At 39.1% G+C, this 27,998-nt stretch overlaps 1 protein-coding gene across 3 annotated transcripts in view; it reads left to right on the top strand.

The window, feature by feature from the left end:
- The window catches only part of LOC150085670 (cGMP-specific 3',5'-cyclic phosphodiesterase-like), a 575,777-nt gene that overhangs the window by 516,921 nt on the left and 30,858 nt on the right, over positions 1-27,998 (top strand). For 2 of the 3 annotated variants that reach the window (XM_090374174.1, XM_090374175.1), the window contains exon 20: positions 17,750-17,876. In XM_090374174.1, the coding sequence (XP_090230300.1) occupies positions 17,750-17,876 (127 nt within the window). Of the gene's footprint in view, positions 1-17,749; positions 17,877-23,164; positions 23,221-27,998 lie in introns of all 3 variants that reach the window. The other variant, XM_090374176.1, reaches the window with a different exon arrangement.

Below are 27,998 nucleotides of genomic sequence, written 5' to 3' on the forward strand. Positions count from 1 at the left end.
TCCACTAATAACATTAGTCCATGAAGAGCAGTGTCCATTGATTACAACTCTCTGTCTTCTCCCACTCATCCATCCCTTTATCCATAGCAGCAATTTGCCTCCAATGCCACACTGCTCCAATTTGTACAGTAGTCTTCCACGTGCAACAGTATCAAAAGCCTTTCTAAGATCCAAATATATGATATCAATATTATTCTTTGCATCCAGTTCTTTTGTGACCACATCATAGAATCCAATCAAATTGGTCAGACAAGACTTCCCCTTAACAAATCCATGTTGTGTCCAAGCTATAACTGAAGTCTTGTCTAAGTGATCCTGCACTGCTTCTTTAACCAGTGCCTCCATTAATTTCCCTGGAATAGAAGTTAAACTAACAGGTCTGTAATTACCTCTCTCTCACTTTGTGGATTGGGGTCACATTTGCACATCTTCAGTCCATGGGTACCTACCCTGAGTTCAAGGAACTTCTCATAATTATGGCTAAGGGTTTACCTACTGCCTTTGATGCCTCCTTTAATATAACTGGATAGATCCCATCCACCCCAGGTGCCTTTATGTTTTTCTTCAACAATTTCTTCTCCACTTTACTCTCTGTTATTACAAAATCATCTAGCTCACCGACAGAGTTTAATTCACCTTTGGCCTTCTCCTCCCTGAATAACTCCTCATGTGTGAATGTTGATGCAAATTACTCATTTAGTTTGTTAGCTACCTGTGCAGGATCATCAACAGTTGAACCATCGATATCAAGTGGACCAATCTGATTCATCCCCTTCCTTCTAGAATTTACATAAGTAAAAAAAAAATTGCTGTTTTTCTTTGCATCCTTTGCCAAAGATTTCTTGTAATCTGCCTTTGCCTCCGAAACCTCCTTTGTGACTTGGTTAGAGACCCAGCTTATATCTATCATAGGCTTCCTTGTCACCTATTAATTTATATTTATCCCTTGCATTTTTCTTCTCTGCCATATGTCTCATTAGTTCATATGACATCCATTTAGGCCTAAACCTTGAACAATACTTCTTAGTTGGTATGAAAAGCCTAGAAGCTTCCAAGATTAATTCTTTGAATACTTCCCATTTTGAATTTGCTGTTGGCAACATCATCTGTTGGTCCCACCATATAGAATTTAAATACTGTCTCAGACCACCATAGTCACCTTTACAAAAGCAAAAACCCTTTCCTTTACCCCTGATGGTTAACCCTTTTTGAGTAAATCCCACTTCAGCACACTGTGATCACTGCCACCTAGTGGTTCCTGTATCTGGAAATTCTCAATGCATGAAGAATCACTACTGGTAATCAGATCAAGAGTATTACTCGGTCTAGTTGCCTCCTGAACTTGCTGCTGTAGAAAACAGTCATCCAGTAAATCCACAAATCCTTGCTAGTGTGTGAGCGACCATCCCACAAATCCCAGTCAATCTCTGGGAAATTAAAATCCTCCATTATAAGACACTCTGATTTACTGGTCCACTCTATTTCTCTGTACAGTTGTTTATTATACTCATCAGTAATTATACCTATAAGACATTCCTACTCTCAATTTTGCTTTCCCAGTGCTTATGACACACCAAACTGACTCGATACTGCACTGTCCAGCCATGTCGACTGCCTGTACTCCCGTGGATTTTATGTGTTTCTTAACTAATAACATAATCCCTCCTTCCTTTCTATCCTTGCTGTACATATTTTACTCTCCAAATTCCAGTTCTGCATTCCTCATATCTGTGTGACGGCACTTCTCTGATATCCCAACAATATCTGCCTTTGATGTTTTGACCAACACCTCAAATTGGTCAAATTTATTTACCAAACTTCTGGCATTGGGGTACAGGCAAGTATGCATGCATGCACCTGTTCCTCTTCTTAGTTACCCTAATGCAGCCTGTTCCCCAATGACTCTCAGCTGTCTCTGAAATCCCCTGCACCTTGTTTTCCAGGCTGCTGCTCATTCCAATAGAAGCAGTGCAAGAATCACTTTTGCCTCTGCCAGCAGCCACTGTTCATCTATTAGTCCGTATATCAGACCAAGCTAGCAGTTTTCCGACCCACCTAACACTGCCTTGATAGCATCAGCAAAAAATATTCTTGCACACTTTCTATTGAAGTGTATCCCATCCCTGTAGAAGCAGTCTCTTCTGTTAACAGGCACAGATCAGGTTGAGAAAAAGTCTACCCCTTGAGCATTGCACAATCTCTCCAGGGCCGAATTGATCGACAAGGCTCTCATCATATATTCCTTCCTATCATGTCTGGGCAGAATTGCAGACACTTTCAAATCCAACCCTAATTCACGGCTTTTTTTGAACATTGACCTGTACTTGTTAAATAATTATCTGGTCTCGTACTCTTGATATCATTAGTACCAACTTGTACAACAATATCACATTTTGTCCCTTAAAAGTGATATATGATATGAATTCACATACCTATCACAAACACTATGTTCATAATGATATTATTTTGTTCCTGCTTTAACTATTTTATATTTGCCACCACCGCAGTGATTAATCTTCGACACCTTGCAGTATGTGTGCTCTGCTCGCGATGCTAAATCAAACTAAACTAAGAAGTGTTTGCAGTTTGGCTGAAACTAATGCTATATTCACTTTGCCGCCCGTGCCTGCTGTGCAGCCCACTTGTCGTACATGTTGGCTACAAGTTAGAGCTCCAGGTTACTGACCCCTAATGTTGAGTAACTCACTAATATGAGACTCCAACTGTAATTTGAAAACAAGAGCCAATCAACAAATTTAATGTGATTTTTGTGTTCATCAGCATAAAATTAGTTAAGATTGGATGTTTCATAACATTTTACTTGTTGACCAATGTAATTTGTCTAATTTTTCTTTAAATATTTCCAACAACCTTATGAATGAAAGAAAATTTCCACACAAGTATCCTGTAGACATCCTCTCAATTTAAATTCATACTCCTCGTCTGTGTTGTTTGAGTAGGAGAAAGGATGCATTATGCTTACCCAGTCCATTCAAAGCCATAAGCCCCTCGGTCAGATCTCCTCATAAGTGCTAGTTTCTAAATGGTACAATTTGCAGAATTGAAATCTGCCTTGGTAAGAGTACCCTTTTGTTCCCCTAATTAATCTCATTGCTCTTCTTTGCACATGTTCCAGCAGAACTACATTCTTCCTAAAATTCTTCTAAATTTGTATGCAGTACATTAGATGTGGCCTAACTATTGCCTTATACAGTGGATTCCGGTTATTTGGGCCACCGGTTAATCGGGGCAGCCGTTTATTTGGGGCAAATCTTAAAAAACAAAAACCAATCGAGAAAATAGCCAGGGTTTACTTCGCTTAATTGGGACAAAATGCCGTTTAATCGGGGCAGGAGACCTCAGCACTGGAGATTACCCTACGATTGTCTCCGATCGTATCACGTAGTTCGGTCGGATTTCTGGAGGTCACAACCATAAAACAATAAAAACAATTAGCAGTCACCTGTTTATTGAGCTTTTCTGTTAGTGCAATAAACGGCCAGTAAACTCGATCTTATTGAATTTGCGGTAATACCGACAGCTGGAATTCTGTGGGTTATTATGGTAAAATGTGTTTACACTTCCATGGAATCTTCAATCATATAAAAAAAATTATTTTCAGAATCTTCTCTTCATTCCTATTTTTAAAGCTTCCTAATTTGTTACTCCGTTCTCACTTGCGCGTGTTGTGTTACTTGCAATTTGTGTGTGCCCTGTTCTTTGTTATTGATTGCTTATCTTTTTACTGTTTTAAATTTCAGCCCCCACCAACAAATGTCAGTGAACAGAAGTGTCAAATAGTTTAGTTAGTATGTACATATTAATTATTCCGATCATCACGTATATTCTTCCGATTTGCACTTATCATTTAATTTTTTAATTGGTAAGGTAATAAAGGGTAAATTTGTGCTTAATATATCTTTACTTTTATAGCCTGTGGATAATATTCCTCCTATTTTCGCTAATTAGAATCGCTGTTTAATAGAATTAAAATTCAATTCACAAACGTGATCACAATGACCGGCGCTTACTGCACATCGTATAGTGAACGGTACTTTACTATGGTGAGTTCGTCGTAACGTGATTTGATTGTACAGTGAACTAATTGTAAAGGGGGGGAATAAATTGTATTTTTAACTACTTACGTGAAACTTCGGATAATTGGGGCAGCCGCTTAATCGGGCCAAAATGCACTAGTCCCGATGTGTCCCAAATAACCGGAATCGACTGTACTATGGAATAATCCCCTCATTATCCCTGATGCCAAAATTCCTGTATATCATTGATATTGAACTGTCCTAGTAGCCCATCTGCACTGCTCAGAGAACTTCATGTCTGACTACACAGTTACCCCCAGTTCTTTTTCGTTCTTTACTACCTTCAATGTGGTAGTACACAGTTAGCATATTAATCTGGGATCACTGCTACCTATAAGCGGTACTTCACATTTGTCAATATTAAACTTGAAGTACCACGTTTCAGCCTATCTGGCTAATTTTTGCCAGATCTTGTTGTAGTAGCGTTGCCTGCAACAAGGAATTAATATGTTTGCTGCTGGAATACAAACTTGCATCAAAACGAACTGCAATTTTTCTGCCTTAACACAAATATGCATCCATTCAATTGCAGTTGATAAATAAGCACTGTAAAAGGGATTTTGCTTAGTATCAGTCACGCTGTCTAGAGAGTACTATAAAAACTATATACTTGGTTCACAGTTTCATATGTTCTTTGCTGATGTTGAAGTTATTTTATCTAGGTTAGTATTTTTTGTGCCTTAACACAAATATGCATCCATTCAATTGCAGTCAATAAATGAGCACTGTAAAAGAAAAGGCATATGAAATGAACAATTGAATGATATTGGTGCACTGATTGAACCATGAGCAATTACATTATGTCTGGGATTTTGCTTAGTATCAATTACACTGTCTAGAGAGTACTATAAAAGCTATATACTTGGTTCACAGTTTCATATGTTCTTTGCTGATGTTGAAGTTATTTTATCTAGGTTAGTATTTTTTCTTTGCTTATGATGAAGTTACTTTATCTAGTTTAGTGTATTTTTTGCTTATGTTAAAGCTATTTTCTAAAAGAAGAAAAGGCAAAATTTTTTGAGGATTATGTTTGCTGAATTTTAATTCTTTAGTTTGTGAAAAACAAAATATCATCTTTAGTGTGTTTGTGTCTACTGATAACATTTTGTGTAAAAATTTATTTCCTATAAAATTTTACATTAAAGGGGTGTTATAATAGATCCACAGCCTGAGAGATACCTGGACTGAAAAGGAACAAGGATGGATAGTATGTTGAAGCTGATGACATTGAATCATCTCTTTATAATATGTCATCTGATACTGAAATAGAATTCTATTCAAGAGATGTAGATTCTGAATCTTATTCAACTGCATCTGTCGATGTTAGAACACTACAGACAACAGATGTTGGTGTTACATTCTTCACAGATGAAATTCATTTACTAAAAAGCACTGCTTACTTGTTCCAGCTCCTCAGAGAGGTGCCCACAGAAGTGCCCCAAGGCACACATAAATGACCCTCACAAATATAAGCACATCAAGCATGTTAACCATCATGCCAGCCTTCATATTATCTGTAGACTTATAAACACTAAGCCTGATATACTTTTATCAATATCATTAATAAATATCACAAACGACAATGGGCCCATCACTGAATCCTGGGTAATTCCACTAATAATAACAGTCTAAGAAGAACAGTGCCCATTGATAACTACTTTTCACCTTCTTCTCCCACTCAGCTGTCCCTTTATCCATAGCAATCACATTGCTTCAATTTTTGCAGCAGCCTTTCATCTGGAACTGTATCAAAAGCATTCTAAAATCTTTAGTATATGAATTATTTTTGCATCTAGTTCCTTTGTTACTCTGTTATTAATGTTTGATCAGTAGTGTAACTATGCCAATACAACTGCATTGGGGCCCAAGCTTGAAAGGGCCCCATGAAATTTGGAAGACAGATTCATTTCTAAAGACAGTTAACAAATTTTATTAATAAATAATTTGTTTTAAATGAGCAATTTTTTGAATTTAATACTAGGTAGCTCTGCCCCCTGCTCGCTTTGCCTGCCAACCCCTGCCACACTTTTCTCCATAAAATGTAGAGGTATGACAGAGTAAGTCAAATCTTTTCTAGGAAAAAGATACACCTGTCGAAATGCACTGATCGATATCTAATCAGGAAATGACCTATGTAATTATTTACCTGTGCATTTTTTGTATTGCACTATATTCTAAAAGTCGAATAAATATCACTATGTAATTATTTACCTGCATTTACATAGGTCACTTAAGAAAAGGCCTAGTAAAAATTCAGATCTTGGTGCCCACTCACTGTTTAGCCCTGCCCCCTTTCTTCCTAGGTCGACACGCCTAGGGTGTTTACCCCCCAACTTGCTGCTGTTTTAAAATCGGGAACTTGTTTTCCAATTTTAAAACAGCGGGATGGGGGAGATAAACACCCTACCTAAGCTAAGCACCTGCCTCCTCGACGATACAAAACAATCAAAAACAAAACGCATTCACAATAACCACCCAATCACAGAGCTCGACCGTACAATCACCCTGTTCTATGATCACACCCACTATGTGGAGACAAGTGGTATTGAAATAATAGATTTTAGCCAAAGGCCTTTTGCTTCAGGTTCCATAATGCATGAGGAATATTGTTGCATCCGAAAGAGCAGGATTAAAATATTTACAAACTATACAAATATTTAAAATATTTACGAATATAAAATATTCATTAATATACATAAAACGTTAAAATGGAAAATGAAATGTTAGACAGTGAAGCACGTACATGAATTGAACGTTATGGAGGTAGCTGTCAATAATTAATTGTATTTGTAGTGACATAATTGTCTCGCCCTCTTCTCCCATTGGCTCTAATAAATATCACTAGGACGAAAACTTTTTTAATGTATAGAGAGATAATACATTCTAAGTAACCTGGCGACTAGCCGCCCTAGTATTATTTAGACTAATGCTACACTTATAGCAATACAATAGACTCTCCATCTTCCGGGATAGAGGGTAAAAAAATATTCCCCGATAATCAATTTCCTGGTTAATCCAAAAATACAGTAAATCCCCAAGATACGTAAGAGATACATTCCAGACTTCTTACGCAAGTCGAGTTTTGCGTAATTCAGGAATGACTAATAAAATATTGCTATTATATACCTGACATGCCAAAATTACAAAAATCACATAATATCCTCAGAAGAATGAAGAAAAATAATTATATATTTTTAATTAGTTTAATTAAAAACTTTATCTGGGGACAGTGGTGAAGTTGCCGGAGTGGCACATAAGAAAAGAAAACATAAAAGGAAGAAAAAAACGCATGTTATTGTACAATAAAAACTGATATGTATTTCGTAGCCTTGGTTATTACAGTTGACTTCATTGGTGCCGATCCTTTCTCATATTCTGTTTTTGTTCTTTATTATTGTGTTCACCGTTGCCACTGACATCTGAATTCCACACAATACTTGTAATGTTTGGCCATTTTCGTACATCCTTATTATTTTAATTTTCTGATCCAACTTGATCGCTTTCCTTTTCTTGATAGATTTACTAGTTGTTGTTGTTATTTGGTTTTTAGGAGCATTAGCAACTAAGGCCATATTGCTCCGGGGGTATGCGGTGGTCATTCCTTGACCTTTCCACATCCTCCGTATTTGGTGGTCACGGCCTCTAACCCCGGTCTAATCAAGAAGCGTGTGCTAGGTACTGCTGCTCCTGCCCACCTGGCTATGGAGGTGCCAGATTTACTAGTACTGCTGTCACTTATTCTCTTAGTCGGCACCATGATAACAGTCAAAATTAAATTTTCTGAAAAGAACTTCACGGGGTTTAAGGCGAAAACTCACTTATCACTCCACGCAAGCTCACATTTTACTAAAGCACATTTCCGGGGGTCACTGCCATAAAACAATAAAAACAATTTGCACTTTCCAGGTTAGTGGGCTTTTCTGTTATTGCAATTAATTATAAACGGGTAGTAAGCTTGATCTTATTACATTGCCGGTAATACCGATTGCTGGAATTCTGTGGGTTTTTACATTATTACAGTGAAATGTGTCCCCTTCACTGAAATCTTCAGTCATATAAAAAAATATATAAATAACGTAATGTAAATCCGTAACTACATAAGTTGGGGACTTACTGTATCGAAAAATGTTCAGCAACCTATGTAAAAAGTACAGCGATAGATAAACGAAAAAAGCTTATCATGCACCACTCGCTTGTTATTTTTTATAATGTTGCGCATGGCTTGGTCACCAACATTATAATGGTTCCTTAGAGATTTAAGGAATGCACAGTTTTCAGCTTTTGAATAATTTTAAGTTTTTGTTTAACTGAAAGCACAACTCCTGCGTTTGCCCATCATTTTTGCCCATCCCTGACATAAATAACGAAAGTTATTTATGTCAGGGATGTCAGAATTTCACTTCCAAAATTTGTCCTTTTGCGGGGTGACGGAACAACAATTGGCGCGATGCACTAAAACATACTAAACATTTGGTCTTTTTTTTTTTGAGCGGCAGGTGTGAAGGTTTACTAATCTCCCAATGACGACTTATAACGCTACTTCTTGTCGCTTACTTACGACTTGCAAAACATCTGTTTATACCTATTCTATTTATTACTTGAATTTTATGATTTCTGGTTGTTTTTTTTTTTTTTTTTTTTTTTTTTTTTAATATATATTTGGAATCTTAGTGTCCTGGTTAATCCAATCCCGGTAAATTGAGAGTCTGCTGTATTAGTAAATATAAGATAGTGCTAAAATATTCAGCAAAACCAGTGTCAAATATAAATATACATCAGTCTGATTTTATTCTAATGTATTGGTGAATATATTTTACATTTTTTGTGTGTGTGTGCTTTGTTGTCAGAGGGCAATATGCTTTATTTTACAATACACAAATTTGTCACACAGCAGTCTGGATATTATGGCAACATAAGCGTCTTTTGCACTAGATTTGGGGGGGGGGATTGTTTATATAAAATGAAAAACTACAAGGACTATGATCATCATCAGCCATTTTCAATCCACTGCAGAACGAAGTGAAGGCCTCTCCAGCAACTTTCCGATTCCTTCTGTTTTGTGCAATGGCCATCCATTTACTACCCACAAACTCATGAATTTCATCTGTCCATCTCCATCGTTGTCTTCCAGGTTTTCTTCTAGCTCTTCTTGGGTACCATTCTGTTATTCTCTTAGTCCATCTGTCATCATATCTTTGAGCTATGTGTCCTGCCCAAGACCATTTTAGTTCTTTCGTTTTGATAAGAATGTCCTTTACTTGAGTTTATTGCCTAATCCATGTGTTTCTATTCTTATCTAACAGTCTGATTCCCAGTATAATTCGTTCCTCACTGAGTAGTTCAGCTTCTCTTCCATTCGTTTGGTGAGTGCCCAAGTTTCACTTCCATAAGTCATGGTGGGTAGTATACATTGGTTCATTATTTTACGTTTCAGACAAATTGGGATATTGCTACTCAGTATGTGACTATATTTCCTGAATGCTATCCATCCAAAATTTATTCTTCTCTTGACTTCCAGCCATTTATCATTATTACAGCTGATGACTTGTCCCAGATAAATGTAAAGTGTTTTTGGGTCAAACAGCACCAGGGGTTTCCCCCATCTCCATGTAGTATACATTGTCGTGTGATACAGTACACTGTAAAGGCCAGAGACTTAAAAGTATATGGATATTTTGATGTGTAATGTTTTGTACCATTGTTCATCTGGCCTTTTTAGCTGTTGGGCCCCTAATGAGACCCACCGTTGCCCACACTTGGCCTCGTGGAGACAGACCAGGTACACCCAGCATAGTTATATTTACTCTGGTAGGCCCTGCCACCTAATTTCCTGAGATTTCAGTGATTAGGACCTAAAAAAAAAAAAAGGTTACCATATTTTATGCTGAAAGGGGGTAGGCCGAATGGTAATAGGTTTGTTGCATGGTTGACTTAAGTTTTTGAGTGTGGGTTTGGAATAATTTTGGTTTCAGTAGATGCGGTCACAAAGTTAGAGAGAGGGTGAGGAGAATGAAGACTGGGGGGGGGGGGGTAAGACAGAGGTGGGGTCAATAGAGAAGACGACCCCAGGTGGTCAGTGAGGCATGCCCATTCTCCCACAAGATGGATGAAAATGGGATGGCGAGGAGGGGAGGAGACAATAGACTTCTCCTCCCCTCACCCAGGAAGTAGAAAGAAAGTACCGTGCAAGGGTGCACTGGTATGGGGAGGCCAATGGCCTTAGCAGCAAGCTGCAGCAATAGTCATGTCCGGTGAGTTTGTTTCAGAGGTCACAGCCCCTGGTGTCAGGTTCAGGAAATGTGTAGAGTCAAGTCTGACTTGGTGATCACTGGTGTCTCTCGCCGCAGAGGGATCTCAAAACAGGTGAGCAGTGGACTGCATTAGTTCTGTATCCAGTCCTGATCCTGTTGCAAAAGGTCCTTAGCAGTGGACTGCATTAGTTCTGTGTCCAGTCCTGGTCCTGTTGCAAAAGGTTCTTAGTGTGGTTAGCTCAATCTTTCCATTTGAATGTTTCTGTTCGATTAGGTTGAGTTGTTTCATTCAGTTACTGGCTTTAGTTGTGATGAATAGCAATAAGTGTCCTCCGCCTAGAAAACACCTCTTGCACAAACTTCATGAAGGCCAGGAACTCCTCCCTCGAGTCTAGAAGGTGATGCTCCAGTCCTGCTGGTAGATATGTGAGTTCCATCATAAGTCGACAGCGGAGGTCCTCGTAATGGTCGTAGCTGTACATAATGTGGGACCATGTTTCTGTCTCTCCACATGTGCGTTATTTGAAAATAAGTTAACTTGGCGTTGAAGGCACCATGGCCCGTCAGGAGAAACGTAAATAGACCTGGGTGGAACCAACAGGGGGTTCTAGGATACATGCATCTGACTGTAGGCAGGAACTTCCTGGTAATTTCCCTTTTTGTTGAAGCAGACCGCCATGCCTGCTGCACATGATTCTCAAGTCTGGTCCTTTCTTCTCTTCTATTCCCTGCTACGTTGATGGTGTATTCCCCCAGAGTGTAGGGTAATCCTTAGGTCAGGTGGTACTTCATTGCGCAGCGTATAACTTCTGGGTCGAGGAGTAGGACCCCCACCAGGACATGGAGAGCATGCGTACTAACAGTGCAGCAGGCACGGGTGATGGCCAGGAGAATTGAGCATTGTATGGTGTCCAAAATCTTTTTAATAACCACCGTTGTGGCTCTATGGAACCAACGGGGGAAGCGTACATAATCGCTGGGATGAAGAAGGCTTTATAGTACAGTGTTAGCATGTGTTTTTTGAGTCCCCAGGCATTTCTTGTTATTCTGGCTATTAATCCAGCATATCTTCTTATTTGTTCTCTCAAGTATTTGAGATGAGGATGGAAGGACAGGTTGGTGTCTAGAATGATACCTGGATGCTTCAGTTCGGCGACTAGTTTGATTGTCTGGCTATGGATTTTAATTTGTGGTGGTCTTCTTAAGTTTAGGCTGCCTTTCAACAGTATAGATTTAGTTTTTGTACTTGATATTTTTAAGAAGTGGACAGTGGCCCAGTCTTGAATGAGTTTAAGTGTTTGGTTTGCTTGGACTTCCATTTTGCTCGGCTTTCAGCAGTGACTGTCAGTATTAGATCGTCTGTGAATGCTTGGGAGTTTACTTCCCCCAGGTCCAGGGCCAGGAATTCGTCAGAGCAGCGGCCCTAGAACTGAACTCTGGGGACAGCCTCTGTAGAGTGATCTGGTCAACTTATTATACGGTGCTATTACCTGGATTTCTCTGTTAGTTAAGTAGGATTCCATAACTTTGTGCAAATTCATAGGTATGTTTGCGCTTCTCAGTCTAGCTAGGATGCTCGGCCACCAAATGGCATCGAACGCCCCAGCGAAATCAACTGAGATAGCAAGGAAATATTTTTTGTCACACCCCACTGCCACCATCAAAAGGCCACTGAGGATTTCGATGGTTGAAGTTCCTTGCTTGAATCCTTATTGTGTTGGCACGCTTAGTCCAGCTGTTTCATAGCGGTGAGTTATTCTTTTACCTATCAGCCTTTTGATTAGCTTACTTGCCACTCGGAGCAGGGCAATTGGCCGATAAGAGTCCGATTGTTCTGGAGGCTTTGAAGCATTCTTGGATATGAGCTTCACGGTTGCAAGTTTCCAGTCGGCTGGATAAGTTTCTGTTTTTAGGCATACATTGTATAATCTAAGAAGCAGTTCCAGGGTGGTGTCTACTACCTTTTTTATAATTTCCAGCTCCAGAAGATCTGGGCCAGGACATTTTCTATTCCTTATGAGGGCCGCAGCGGCATGCAATTCCTCCATGGTGAGCAACGGGCTGTTCTATTTGCTGTGTTTTGTATGCTTCATTTTCTCTACATATCTGTACCTGTTCCGGTAATGTTGGGACAGCTGGTTGATGATAGATCTGGTTGAGTATGTTATTGATAGACTGTTCCCAGGTGGTGGCTAGTGTGCCCTGCGGGGATCAAGTCGCATTTATGATTTCTCCTCTGGGGAGTTTGCTAGTAACAACTTTGTGGACTACTCCCCAGGGATCGGCATTTTCAGCTGTGTTAACCAGGTGCTCCCAGGCCTTTCGCTTGCTTTTGCGTATCAGGTCTGTGCAGCTGTTTCTAACAATATTGTATCTTTCCCTTAACAGTCTTATTTCCGGCTCCGGCCAGATACGTCTCGTCCTTTGAAACTCTTTTCTTGCCTTTATGACCTGCTTTCTTAATGTTTCAATTTCTCTGGTCCACCAGGGGACTGCGCCCGGGGTTGGAATCTTCCTCTTCATTGCTGTTTTGTTAACGTTTGTGATAATTTTTGTGACCCTCCTCTGGATCTCATTTGGGTCAAGTCATTGGTCAGCCTCCATCCAATGCCCTGCCGCCTGGTGCAGCAGCCTCCCAAAGAGTTCCCGGTCAGCCTTGTTAACTGCAAAACAGTCCATCATGTGTTTGACTACTGGAGTTCTGCTAACTGTCCTGTTGATTTGGTAGGTAAGCTGTTGTTGTTGTTGTTGTTTGGTTTTTAGGAGCATTAGCAACTAAGGCCATATTGCTCCAGGGATATGCGGTGGTCATTCCCTGACCTTTCTACATTCTCCGTTTTTGGTGGTCACGGGCTCGAACCCCGGTCTAATCAAAAAGTGTGTGCTACACACTGCTGCTCCTGCCCACCTGGCTACTGAGGCGCCTGTAGGTAAGCACTCTGTGATTTGACATTGTCCAGGAGTCTTGGATTGCCCAGTCCACAACATGTCCGGCCACATTGGTGGTTGCCAAGGAGACATCTATTGTGGCCTCCCACATAGTGTTACAGAAGGTCGGTAAATGGCATGGTTGATTTAATACTACCATAGGAGAATTTATCAGGAACTCCTCGAGTCACCGTCCATTATGTGTTCCTCTCCTATCTGGTGTTTGACTGTGCCCGGCTGGGGATCAACATTTGACGTCTGCACCGATGATGATCTTCTGCACATGGCAGAGCAGTTCACCCAAATGATAAGGCCCCAGAGACAATCCCGAAGTTTCTCACTCAAGGAATCACATATCTAAAGCCCAAAGATGAAGATACAAAAAACCTGGCGAAATATAGGCCAAATCACCTGCCTCCCAACAATGTACAAGATCCTGACCAGCTGCATAACAAGGAAGATATCAGATCACTTGGAGAGCCAGAACATAATGGCCGAACAGCAGAAAAGATGCAAGGAGCAATTAACTATAGATGCTGCGGTTATGGAGCAAGCCTACAAGAAGCGCCGTAACATGTACACAGCCTACATCAATTACCGCAAGGCCTTCGACTCCTTGCCTCATAGCTGGCTAATAGAGGCGTTGAACATCTACAAAGTCAATTGACAAACTTCCTAGGAGAAACGATGGCAAGATGGAGTACCACCATTAAGGTCGAAAACATCACAACCAGGCCAATCCCCATCAGGAGAGAAATCTTTCAGGGAGATGCCCTGAACCCATTGTGGTTCTGTCTAGCACTTAACCCGCTATCCACCGTGCTCAACAGTAGCAAGTACGAATATAACCTCAAAGAAGGAAGGAAGAACCTGTACACCCTCACCCACCTGATGTACTTGGATGGCATCAAGTTCTACGTGGGAACCAAGAAGCACCTGCAGCAACTACTCCAGGTCACCAAAGAATTTAGCAATAATATTAGGATGGAATTTGGTCTAGACAAATGCAAGACCCATGGATTGCACCAGGGAAAATTAGTCAACCAAAACTACCAGCTGCAGACTGGCAAAGAGATTGAAGCCATGGCAGAGGGAGAAGCCTACAATTACTTGGGGATGATGCAAGCTCAGCAGTTACAGCACAAGAAAATTAAGGCCTGCCTGACTGAAAAACACTATCAGGGACTCAGAAGCTTGCTGAAAGCAAAGCTCAATGGAGGAACATAGTTAAAGCCATAAACACCTATGCAGTCCCAGTGCTAACATACTCCTTCAGGGTCATAGAATGGACTAACACTGAGCTGGAGTGTATCATGAGGAAGATAAGGACAATGATGACCAAGAGCCGCCAACACCACCTGAAATCTGCTATGGAGAGATTGACAATTGCCCGGGAAGGAGGAGGAAGGGGCCTGATAGACCTCATTGAGCAATAGAAGACAGCGATAGTTAACCTGAAGGATTACTTCCAGAAAAACACAGCAGCACTCCACCAGGCCATAAGGAAGATAGACATGCGGCATACCCCCACTCAACCTAAGCGTGGAGTCCCCCCCAACCAGTAGGTACAAACAAAGCTAGAAAGATGGGTAGAGAAGACACTCCATGGCAGACACTACAATGATCTTCATCAAGATCATATAGATTCATACTTGCCATCCAAGACCAGATAATCAACACCAGGAACTATAGAAAATACATCACCAAGGAGCCCGGAGTGTTCGATGACATGTCGACAATGCCACCTGGCCTCAGAAACGATTCAACACATCACTGTGAGATGCAAGGGGATCACTCAGACTGAGTACACTCATAGACACGACCAGGTAGCCAGGATAATACATCAGAAGCTAGAAAGGAAATACCAGTTCATCGAAGAAAGTGTACCATACTACAAGTATGAACCTCAGGCAGTACTAGAGATCCCAACCAACAAGCTGTACTGGGACTGCGCCATAATAACGGATAGGACATAACCCTTGTGGACAAGAAGGAAAAGGCTACCTATCTGATTGACATAGCAGTACCCAACACAGGCAACCTGCAGAAAACCCATTGGGAAAAAATCAGGAAGTACACGAACCTAAGACAGGAGATGTGGCATATGCAACAAGTAACGACCATTCTGATCATCTTGTCAACCACAAGTATGGTGCCAAAGACCCTACATAACAGCCTAGCAGCAATAGGTCTCCTAGCGAACACCTACAAGGAACTCCAGAAAGTCAGAGAGTTCCTCGACCAACAGTAACACCAGACATAACAACAACCACCCTGTGTACTTGGTAGCAATACCCATCACGAGGTGGAACCCCTAATCAGGGAGAAATAATATAAAAGCAATAATAATAATAATAATAAGAGTATTACTCCCTCTGTTTGCCTCTTGATCATGCTGCTGTAGAAAACAATCATCCAATAACTGTACAAAGTCTTGCTAGTGTGTGAGTGACCAACCCACACGTTCCAGTCTATATCTTGGAAGTTAAAATCCTCCATTATAGGACAATCTGATTTACTGGCCCACTCTATTTCCCTGGGCAGTTGTTCATTGTACTCATCAGTCATTAGGCCTAAAATACACTCTTACTGTCACATTTGCTTTTCCAGTGCTTATGTCACAAAAAAATCTGATTCAACACTGCACTGTCCACCCATGTCAACTGGATGCACTTCCTTAGATTTTGTTTCTTAAATAACAGCATCACCCCGCCTCCTCCTCCCTGTCTATCTTTTCTGTACACATTGAACTTCCAAATTCCAGTTCTTCATTCTTTATCTCTGTGTGACACCAATTCTTGATATCCCAACAATATCCGCCATTCTTCAACAGCACCTTAAATTTATCAAATTTATTTACCATTGCTGTACATGCAAGTATACATGCACCTGTTCTTACTCTTATTTACCTTAACACAACCCATGTATTTACTTGTTCCATGATGACTCCCAGCAGTCCTTGAAATCCCCAGTGCCTCGCTTTCTGGGCTGCTGATCATTCCAATAGAAGCAGTGCAAGAATCACTTTCACCTCTTCCTGTGAATCCCCCCCAAGCTAGCTGCTTTCTCACCCACCTAAAACTGCCTCGATAGTATCAGCAAATGTTTTTGCACCCTTTCTATATAAGTGCATCCTATCCCTGTAGAAACAATCTCTCCTGTTAACGAGCACAGACCATGCTGGGAAAAATTCTAACCCATGAGCCTTGCACAATCTCTCTAGGGCCGAATTGATTAACCAAGGCTCTCATCATACACTCCCCTCCTATTGTGTCTGGGCAGAATTGCAGACACTTTCAAATTTAACCCTAACTTGCAACTTTTATTCAAATTGACCTGTACTTGTTAAGTAAGTCCACAGATCTCCTACTCTTAATGTCATTAGTGCCAACGTGTACAACATTATCACCCTTTGTGCCCTTAAAAGATGATATCTGCACAACATCATCAACGTTTGCCCCTGGTAGACATACCCTGTTCCTATTCTGCTTATCCTTTTTACACAATATATTTCCTGTCTCCCTGACAATAGAGTCACTGACAATAACTAGCTCCAGTGGGACCAGCACATTCTGCTCTGAAGGATGCCACTGTGTTGTCTGATGATCAAGTGCAAGCTCTGGCATTGATGTGTGCAGATGTGAGCTTGATGGGTCCTCCCCAATTTAAGTCTTTCGAGGGCATCTACCCTGTTCTTCAAGCTCTCATAAAGGCCCATAACAATGCTGAGTTTGCTCCTAACTTCTTTGCACTCCTTACATTGAGCACACAAAGACATACCCTTTAGCAATATCACGACAGGCGCCTCCGTAGCCAGGTGGGAAGGAGCAGCAGTGCGTAGCACACGCTTCTTGATTAGACCGGGGTTCGAGCCCGTCACCACCAAATACGGAGGATGCGGAAAGGTCAGGGAATGACCACTGCATATCCCCGAGCAATATGGCCTTAGTTGCTAATGCTCCTAAAAACCAAATAACAAATAACAAAATATCACGACCCGTTCCAGAAAGTCTGCAAACATTTCACAAGTATTCAAGAATTTCTCACAAAACAGTCCATCACTGTGGTTACCCATCTGCCACATACTCACAAGATTTAGTTCCCTGTGATTTTTTTTTTTTTTTTTTTTCCCTTTGTCTTTCAAGCATAAAGGCCCCTTGGAAGGTCACAGCTTTGCAAGAACTGAGGAAATTATTCAGAATGTGATACAGGGACTATTGGCAATTCCAAAATAAACCTATCAGGAATGCTGATAGGCTTCCATTTTAAATAGCCAGTAAGTTTCGTCATTTCCCTATTATTTAATTTCCTGGACATTTTGATCACACCTCATATACTTTTACCACACATACACATCAGTGCATATAAACTAAAAGAGAAAGAATTAAAATTGATGTAATGAAGGCAAAAAATTTAAATTTAACAGCAATAAGTGAACAAATAGTTAGTTAGTAACTGCTCTTTTTTCTCTAGGCATTGTCTTGTGTACAACCTGCATTACAACCATTGCTCAGTGGATGTCAAGATAATCTTCAAAAATGGCAAACTTTAGCAGAGGAATATGATGCAAAAGATAATACAGCAAGTAACTACAGAAATGGTATGTCCTCTTTGTTTTGTATGAAATGTGATATCTTAGTTTATATAATAAATATTTGACCTATGTACAAATGTAAATTAAACAATTTTCAACTTAAAAAAAAAAGTTTCAGAAAAGCACCGTGCAGTATGCACACATTAGCAAAAGTAGAGCTAATCATTATGACAGTCAGATTCCAGATTAAATATGAGAAGTCAAAATTCATTCAAATGGTATGTCAACATGCATCTGTTCCTTGGTTATAGCAGTACAGTACAGTGTTGCAGCAGTATACACCAAATCCACATTGCTGCATGCTGCTGCAACACTAGCAGTATGCACCAAATCCACACTTAATTCTGATAATGAATCATCAACTGTGTAGTAACTACACTATTAATTCTACCATTGCCATCACTGTTCACATATTCAACAAATGCTGGAAAGGATGTGAACATTATTTGAATATGTGTTGTGTCTAAAAGATGTATCTTATATACCAATTCTAATAATAGCTTTCAGCTATCAGCCATGATTGTTTATCATTTCCTACAAAATCTCAGGTTTCTGACTAAGACGCTGTTTGCCATGATATGTGCCAACAAACACAGCATTAGTTCACTATCAGTATGCAGATTGAATTTCAAAATAGTCATCTGAACTGGTGGGAAGAAATTAAATATGTTAAATATGATTACACTATTCCTCCAAGTTCATCAGAGTATTATTATGTAAGGAGATGCAAAATCCTTTTGCTAAATTTTGTTCTATTCTTAGTGAAGTGCTCAATGGCAACCTCTATACATGCAACAGAATTTTCCCTAGGGAGGGAATAAGAATTATAGGTAGACTCAGAAAGGAAACGACAACTAAAGTTTTGAATTTGGAAATCTGACAAAACTCTAGACACTAACCAAGCCACTACAAAGGAAAACCATTTTGATAACTAGAAAGCTGTATTATCCCATAGGAAATTTCAAAGGTAGACTATGGAAGCACATTCATCGAAAAAAAAAAAAAAAAAATGCAGATCTAGCTGAATATATTATGGATCAAAAATAGTCCTAGTATGCAGTGGACTATTACCAAGGTCAAATGAGGTCACATTAGAATGGAGAGACAAATTGCAGGTAAGAGGTGTGTGAACAGAATTGAAGTGAAACTCCGGCAATCTACCTATGTTGGAAATACCATAGTGTGAAAAAAATTCCGAACAAGCACCAAAACGAGAGAGAGAGAGAGAGTGAGTGAGTGAGTGTAAAAATTTCCAGAAATCCTGGAAAAGAGTAGTACAAAACCAACCCAGAAATTTCTGTAGAAGTTCCTCATTAACATGCGAAGCAAAACATTCAATTCTAATGGCCAAAGCCTCCATTTGGTTGAACACATGGGAATCACAGATATCTAAAGGAATAAGCACAAACCACTCCCACTTGTAGAATTATCCAACACTAAACAAATTTTGAGTAACAGATAACTACATTTCCATGCAACCAAAAATGTCAATACAGATAGTACAATCATTCAATCAACTCTGAAAGTTTATTTTTAAGACTGTATACATTTTGATAAAAGACTGCAAGGTGGATTTCTGTAAGCCTAAGAATAGACTGAAGCATATTATAAGAAATCTTACTGAAGTGACAATGGAATGACTTACCTGAGCCACATTTTCCACATAAAACTTGTGTAAAACTCAAAAATTTTAAAGATGCTTGATAAAATCAAAACTTAGAAGGCGAGTGGAGTGGACCACATAACAGAAACACATAATATGAAGACTGTACTAAATAGCAATGACTATACTAAACATCAACTAAATTCTGACTTAGTCATAACAAGAGAAGATCCTGGTCTATTGTTCAAGATTTATTACTGCATGGGGCTTAATGGTACATAAATTCTGTTAAATTATGTGCCATGAAAAATTATGTTAAATGTTGAGTTGTTTTATTTTTTTTATGGCGACTCTAAAAAACAAAAGTATTAGAACCAATAGTACTTTAGTATTACATATTGGTTGTGAAGATTGGAAACTCAGAAAGTACATGTTGACATTGTACTTAGATTTCTGTAGATTGCAGATTTGCAGGACATAACGCACGAAGGAAGTTTCTCTGAAGAATGGAGACAGAACAGATAAATGGTCTGTGAGTTTGGAGTTGAATAATGAATGGATGTTAGGTAGATGAGTTGCATGTTCAAATAGGTTTGGGAGAAAGATAATTGCAGATGCCAATTTACAAGAACAGTCCCCATGAAAATATCTATAGAAAAGGCATGCAACAGAAACTGAATGTCTATGTGATGAGAGAGAGAGAGAGAGAGAGAGAGAGAGAGAGAGAGAGAGAGAGAGAGAGAGAGAGAGAGAGAGAGAGAGAGAGAGAATCTGTAGGAGATAGTTTTAATTAATCTGACTGCTCTTTTTTAGAGGCTAGGAGCTTGAGTAGATTTTTGTGGGTACCACTCCAAATGTGGAAAGTATATTCCACAGTATGTCAGTTTTGAGATTTTGCAGAGTCAGTACTGTTGAGAAGAAAATTGGGTTTAAAAGTAAACCTATACTAGTTTTTCAATGCAGAAGGAGCAATATATGCAATATGCTAATGCCAATTGAGGTTGAAAGTTGGGGTTATCCACAATAAATATATCTGTGTGTGTTATCAAAAGTTAGCATGGTAATAACAGACTTTTTTATAAGAAATAAGACAGGACTGAGTTTTAGGTGGATTAAGGTTAACTAAGTTTTCTTTGCTCCATTGGAGAATACCCGCAAGTAAGTAGTGGCAGATATTCAAGAATTTGAAGATGTTTGCAGAGCAGCATTTCTCAGACTAGAAAGCAAAATGTAGCATAATATCATTAGCAGAACTACTCACAGGCTTTCCATTCAGTGGAAGAAAGTTATTAATAATCAGGCAATAACAATGGAAGAAAGAAAAAAACATTGCATTAGTTGATAAGTTAAAGACAGAGTGCTATTTATCACCATCAGCGAACAGCCAAACAGAAATTCTACCCAGTTGCAAAAATAGAAAGCATATCATAAAATAGAAACTTATGAGACCCTTATGCCAAACCTGATCAAAGCCTTAGAAATGTCAGGAGCAACTGCTTGAGTTTCACTAAACTTTTATCATTGAATTTTTGCAAAAAAAGATGAGTAATATAAGCTGAGATATTGTCAGTGGATCGAGACCAAATGATTTCATTTTAGCAATGGTTGTTTAAATGGAGGGTTTCAAAATAATGTAAGAGTTGGCATTTTATGGATTTTGCTATTACTGTGGGAAAAGTTCAGTTAAGTGCAATGGGACAATAATTGTGAATAGGAGGGATTTTCCATGCAGAAACAAAAAAAGTCACTGGAATGTGAAAAAGCAACACAAAACTGGTATTTGACTGCATTGGTTTTGAGAATAAGTGAAGATATGCCACCAGAACCTGGGGATATTTTGGCATAAAAATTGCTCAGAATTCTTCTAATGTCCTTCTTGGAAGCCCACAAGAAGAAATTAATGGAATACTGGAGTGTATGGTATGGTTGGAAGCAATTTGCCAAGCTCAGCAGTGCAAAAGTTAGAGGAAAATTAGGATCCTAATAAGTTATTTTTAGATAAGAATGCAATAGTACCATCAGGATGTAACAGAGGTAGAATGGATGCAAAACTACTCAACTTCAAACAAGAAGCAAGTTTTTAACTCCTAGCCTGTACAAAGTCAAATTTGGATTGATTAGTAACTTTTTTTTATTGCTGTTCTAAAATTTGATGTATACAGTAAATGAAGCTGGAGATTTTGATACAAGCCAATTGTGATATTCCATGCTTATCTTGAACAGCCTTAGATATTTATTGCAAAACCAATGTTTAGATAAGGGATAGTTTAGTATGAATAGGGAATAAAAGATTTCATTGCTACAAAAATAATATCAGTGACACGATCTAGGGATGTATTAGAATTGGACAATTTAAAACAATAGTCCAACCAATGAAAAAACCAAATAACAAACAAACATCATAATGATATGCTTAAGTATCTTTGTTAAAGTAAAAAGAGTCATAGAGTGAATTATTAGGACAAATGATATGAATGATGGCTTAGGCAACAGATAGTTGAGATTCTGTCAGAAAAAGTTAAGTGCGGCTTGTTAGATTGTAGGTGGAAATGCTTATCATTGTGATTAAAACTGAGAGTAAATGGAAGGTTCAAGATTTATATGTTTGTGAAATGGATGAAATGAAACTATGTATATTTGTGAAATTAATTAGGAAGTTTTTGGGAGGTTTAGATCTTTTCACAGACAAATTTATTCCATTGGTTTCACTCTTCATAATTCACTGATGTAGATAAGATAAAAGTCTGGGTTGGGGAGGTATATTTTATGAACTGATAAAATTTTTAAATTGATAAAATAAAATTACATAGAAGAATATACCCAGTTCCTTCTGTGTGCACCACATGACCTTGATAGTGCACCAAAATATACTACTCAGACTCCATCCTTCACATCTGTCATAATTAAGGCAAATGAGATGGCCCACTATGGCCATAGTTGCCGATGCGCCTAATAAATCCCGAAACAAACAAACAACAGCAAATGAGATTATATACAAGCTGATCTGAATTCCTCCTAGAGCATTAGCAGTAGGTTCAATGTGGTACATTATCTAGTTGCCATCTTGCAAAAACTATTTTCAACTGTATTTAATATGCAAGGAATATTGTATTGTGCCATGATTATCTGTCATAACCTCAAAATACATGCCCCTATACTGCATGATAGATGGTATGGGGTGATGCTGAAACTTTACTTTAGAGACCAAACATGGTTTTCACAACTTCAAGCCTAGAGTAAGCAAAATGGTAGTATTGCACTAAGTGATGAGATGAAGTCATATACCACTTAGCAAAAATTTTATGAATGTTTCAAGTACTTCTTAAGTATCGTTTCTGTCCATTTCAGTGTGTGATCCTACAATAAATATAATGACAGAAGAAACAATTGATGTATAAAGGTCTTAGGGTTGGAAAATGACAAGTGCAGAAGGAAACTTGAAATATCATAAGTTATCTTAGTCATGCTGGCATTTTAACAAATTCTTCATGTCATGAAAGGATTCAGGCAGGTTAAAAAAAAATTAATTAAAATCACTTTCTGTTGAAACTTTGTAAATACTGTTGGTAACCAAATGCAGACAGCTGGGCTATTGCTATAAACAAAACTTTGACACAAAATTTCTAAAGACTGCAAAGTTTGCAAATAATGTCATTGAAACAATGTTAATCATTTGGTGTTTTTTTAACAGACAATCCAAGACTGAGAAATACACAGACACAAAACTCCAGGGTGCTCTAATTTTTGGTAAGCATACTGCACTGGTAAAAATTATATGGCTATATTTTAATATAAAATGTGTATGTTGTCAGTGAATTTTAATTTTAAGGTCACAGTTTGAATTTTAAAAAAATCGCTTTCTCCTGCTTTTTCCCTACTAAAAATTTTGAAATCTTCTGTTTTCAAAAAATTAAACGTTGGTAACTGTGAATTAACAGAAATTCTTGCACCTCTTCTAATCAAGTGTATCCCATCTCTACACAAGTAATCCCTTCTCTCAACAGGTGGTAGAGGCTATGTTAAGAAAAATTATATATCACGTCTTGTGAAATCTTTCCTGCCTATAGTTTATTTACAAGATTTGTGGCATATATACAGGGTGTCTCAAAAATACAAGGCATAACTTCAGGAATGAGTTCCTCATATGTAGAGAATAAAAATATTTTACATCAAAATAGTTCCGGAAATACTTGGTTTGTCTATGACACTTAACTGTTCACATCACCTTATAGTAATTGTTCAAAATGTCCACCTGAATACAGGCCCCACTTCGACGTCTCGTGGACTCACGAAGACGATGCCAAATTCCTGGCATGTTTTGTGTTATCTCACAACCTGCCACAATTCGATTGCAGAGAGTTTCCACATCAGCTACCAGAGTCGAATACACCAATGACTTTAAATGGCCCCACAAGAAGAAATCTAGTGGGTTTAAATCAGATGAGTGTGAAGTCCAGGGAGTTGGTCCACCCCTCTACTTCAGGAGTCATAGATCTTGGTCGTCTTCTGTCAGCAGGACGAGGTGTAAAGGTCCCATGTTCACAAAGGCGACGATGAATACCTTCAAATGTTTTCCTGTCTGGACATCTTCGTTCTGGGAACCTTTCGTAATACAAATGACGAGCCTCCAGAGCATTGCTGTCTGCCAAACCGTACATAAAGTGCATATCCACTTGCTCTTGATTTGAATACATGGTCGGAATGGAAAACCACCAGATTCTGTCGTATCTTGTGATGAAGGAAATCACCTGCGGGAGATAAGATATTCCGGTTAATAACTCGGGAACCAAGCATTTCCGGAACTATGTTGATATAAAATATTTTTGTCTATATACGAGGAACTCATTCCTGAAGTTATGCTATGCATTTTTGAAATACCATGTGTGTGTGTGTGTGTGTGTGCGCAGGGTTATTCAAAATGAAGTCCGGGGTTTCAGTACACGAATTATTTGAAACCCCGGACTTCATTTTGAATAACCCTCAAATACACACACATTACCATGCCAGGATAATATTCCAGACGCTTGCACGTTGAACCATAACTTTCAGAATTTCCCAACATTACTTGGATAATTGTTTCCTGCAGCAGCACGTTCAAGAGGCAACCAGAGAGGGTAATACTCTTGATCTGGTTATCAGCAGTGATTAGTCGTCTAAAAAGAATTTGCAGATAAAGGAACCACTAGGTGGCAGTGATCACAGTGTACTGATGTGGGATTTACTTAAAGATATAATTACCATCAGAGGTAAAGGGAAGGGTTTTTGCTTCCGTAAAGGTGACTACAGTGGTCTCAGAAAGTTTTTAAATTCTGTACAGTGGGACCAACTGATGAGGAACTAATCGTGGAAGCTACTAGGCTTTTCATACTGATTAAGAAATATTGTTCAAAGTTTAGGCCTAAATGGATGTTAGATGAACTAATGAGACTCATGGCACAGAAGAAAAATGCATGGGATACATATAAGTTATCAGGTGACACAGAAGCCTATGGCGGATATAAGCTAGTCTGTAATAAAGTCACAAAGGAGGTTAGGCAGAGTGCGAGAAATCTTTGACAAAGGATGCTCAGAAAAACAGCAAGAACATCTTTACTTATATAAACTCTAGAAGAAAGGAGTTGAATCAGATTGGTCCGCTTGATATCAATGGTTCAACTGTTGATGATCCTTCTCAGATAGCTGAATGAGTATTTTGCATCTACATTCACACACGAGGAGTTAAGGGAGGAAAATGCCAGAAGTTTATCAAACTAAGAGGGTGCTTAATGATTTTGTAATAACTGAGAGCAAAATGGAGGAGAAATTATTGAAGTTAAACATAAGAAAGGCACCTGGGGTGGATAGGATCAATCCAGTTATATTAAAGGAGGCAGCAAAGGAAGTAAGCAAACCCTTAGCCATAATTATGAGAGCATCCTTGGACTCAGGGGAAGTCCTCACAGACTGGAGATGTGTAAATGTATTCCCAATTCACAAAGGGGATCTAAGGGTGACACGAGTAATTACCAGTTAGTTTAACTTCTGTTCCGGGGAAAATAATGGAGTCACTAGTTAAAGATGCATTGCAGGATCATCTAGACAAGACTGCAGCAATAAATCAGACACAGCATGAGTTTTTTTCAGGGAAAGTCTTTTCTGACAATTTTGATGTGGTTACAAAGGAACTGGATGCAAAAAATAATTTTTATATCATATACTTGGATTTCAGGATAGATTTTGACACTGTTGTGCATGGAAGACTACTGTACAAATTGGAGCAGTATAGTATTAAGGGTGGTTGAGTGGGAGAAGACAGAGAGTGGTAATCAATGGTATTCTGCTCTTCGTGGACTAATGTAATTAGTGGAGTCCCCCAGGGCTCAGTGTTGGGCCCACTGTTGTTTTGTATATTTATCAATGAATATATATCAGGCTTAATGTCGAAGTTTGTAAATGATACAAAGGTTGGCAGATTTGTTAATGACTGTAATGGCAGTGTGCTACTGCAACAGGATCTAGAAAATTTGGGCAGATGGGCTGAGAAGTGGCAAGTGACATTTAACATTGACAGATACAAAGCACTGCATGTGGGTAGAAATAATCCCAGAGAAATTTACAGGAATTTTGCTAGTATGGAAAAGGAGATGATTATCCCTTTGTATAAGGCAATGGTCAGGCCATGCCTTGAGTACTGCATACAGGTCTGGAGGCTTCATTTTAGAAAGGATGTAGAGTTTCTTGAGCGTGTACAGAGAAGGGCAACAAGATTGGTAAGGAGAATGAAGGGGCCGAGTCCTATTACCAAGAAAGGCTTAAGTTCTGTAAATTGCAGCGGCTGCAGACTGGGCACCTACGAGGTGATCTGATTGAGGTGTATAAGGCCTTGAATGGGTTGAGCACACTGAATTCTGATGGGATTCATCAGCTTACTCAGATTAGCATTAGCATGGGCACATGATGCAAGAAAGCAAGCTCATATAGCATCAGCCAAAAAAATAATAATAAAAAACACACCCCCTTCTCATTTCACTCATTCACTCGCTCCAAATGTTTGTCCAGTTCTGTCTTGAATCTGTTTAAGCTATCAACTTCTACAACGACAGGTGGAAGTTTGTTTCAGGAATCAACCACTGGCTAAAGGCAAACTTCCGCACATCTATCCTTTAATTGTCATTCACGCCCTCTCAGGCGATTATTCTGAGCAAGAGGAAGAATCCTATAAGCATTGAGCATCTCAAACCATTCAAAGCTTTATAAACCAATCAGATCACCCCCACAGGTGCCTAGTCTCCAGACACTGTAATTTGCAAAACTTAAGCCTTTCTTTATAAGAGGGCGCCTCTGTAGCCAGGTGGGCAGGAGGAGCAGTGCGTAGCACACGCTTCTTGATCAGACCAGGGTTCGAGCCTGTGACCACCAAATACGGAGGATGCGGAAAGGTCATGAAATGACCACTGCATATCCCCGGAGCAATATGGTCTTAGTTGCTAATGCTCCTAAAAAAAAAAAAAAACCAAACCAAAACCAACCAACCTTTATAAGAGCAACCCTTTGCTCTTATAATGCATCTTGTTGCCCTTCTCTGTACTCATTCCAACAGCTCTACATCCTTCTTAAAATGAGGCCTCCAGACCTGTATACAGTACTCAAGGTGTGGCCTGACCACTGCCTTATACAAGGGGATAATCTCCTCCTTATCCTTGCTAGAGAAATTCCTGTTTATCATTGACAAGACACCATGAGCTACTCTTGCAGCCCATTTGCACTGCTCAGAGAACTTCATATCTGCCTCCACAATTACCCCCAGGTCCTTTTCATTCTCTACCACTGTCAGTGTAGTACCACACAGTTGATATGTTGCTCTGGGGTTACTGCTTCCCATATGCAGTACTTTACATTTGTCAATGTTACACTACAGTTGCTACCTTTCAGCCCATCTGCTCAAGTTTTCTAGATCCTGCTGCAGCATCATACTGTCATTAGTGTCATTAACAACCCTGCCGACCCCTGTATCAGCTGCAAATTTGGACATTAAGCCTGATATACCATCATCAATTTCATTAATGAATACAGAAAACAACAATGGACCCAACACTGAAACATTAGTTCATGAAGAGCAGTGTCCATTGATTACCACACCACTCTCTGTCTTCTCCCACTCAACCATCCCTTTATCCATAGCAGCAATTTGCTTCCAATGCCACACTGCTCCAATCCAATTTGTGCAGCAGTCTTCCATGTGCAACAGTATCAAAAGCCTTTCTAAGATCCAAATACAAGCAGTTCTCACTTTAGAGTTTTCACTTTACGAGTTTTTTTTTTTTTTTTTTCAGTATCAACAAATCGAAAATATGAACATTAATTGCAAAAAATGAATATTAAAGATTCATAAATACCACATTTCAAACCATGCGCATAGCTATACAATACAGTGTACCTCACTTTATGATATTAATCCATTACCATCGTATTGCGAAAATATCGTAATGTGAACCCAATAACACATTGTTTTTTGGTAATTCATTGCACAACCTCGGAAGTTCAAA

This window comes from Mastigoproctus giganteus, chromosome 5 (assembly GCF_048544385.1).
Source record: "Mastigoproctus giganteus isolate SK-2022 chromosome 5, ASM4854438v1, whole genome shotgun sequence".
In the NCBI taxonomy this organism is placed as follows: Eukaryota; Metazoa; Arthropoda; class Arachnida; order Uropygi; family Thelyphonidae; genus Mastigoproctus; species Mastigoproctus giganteus.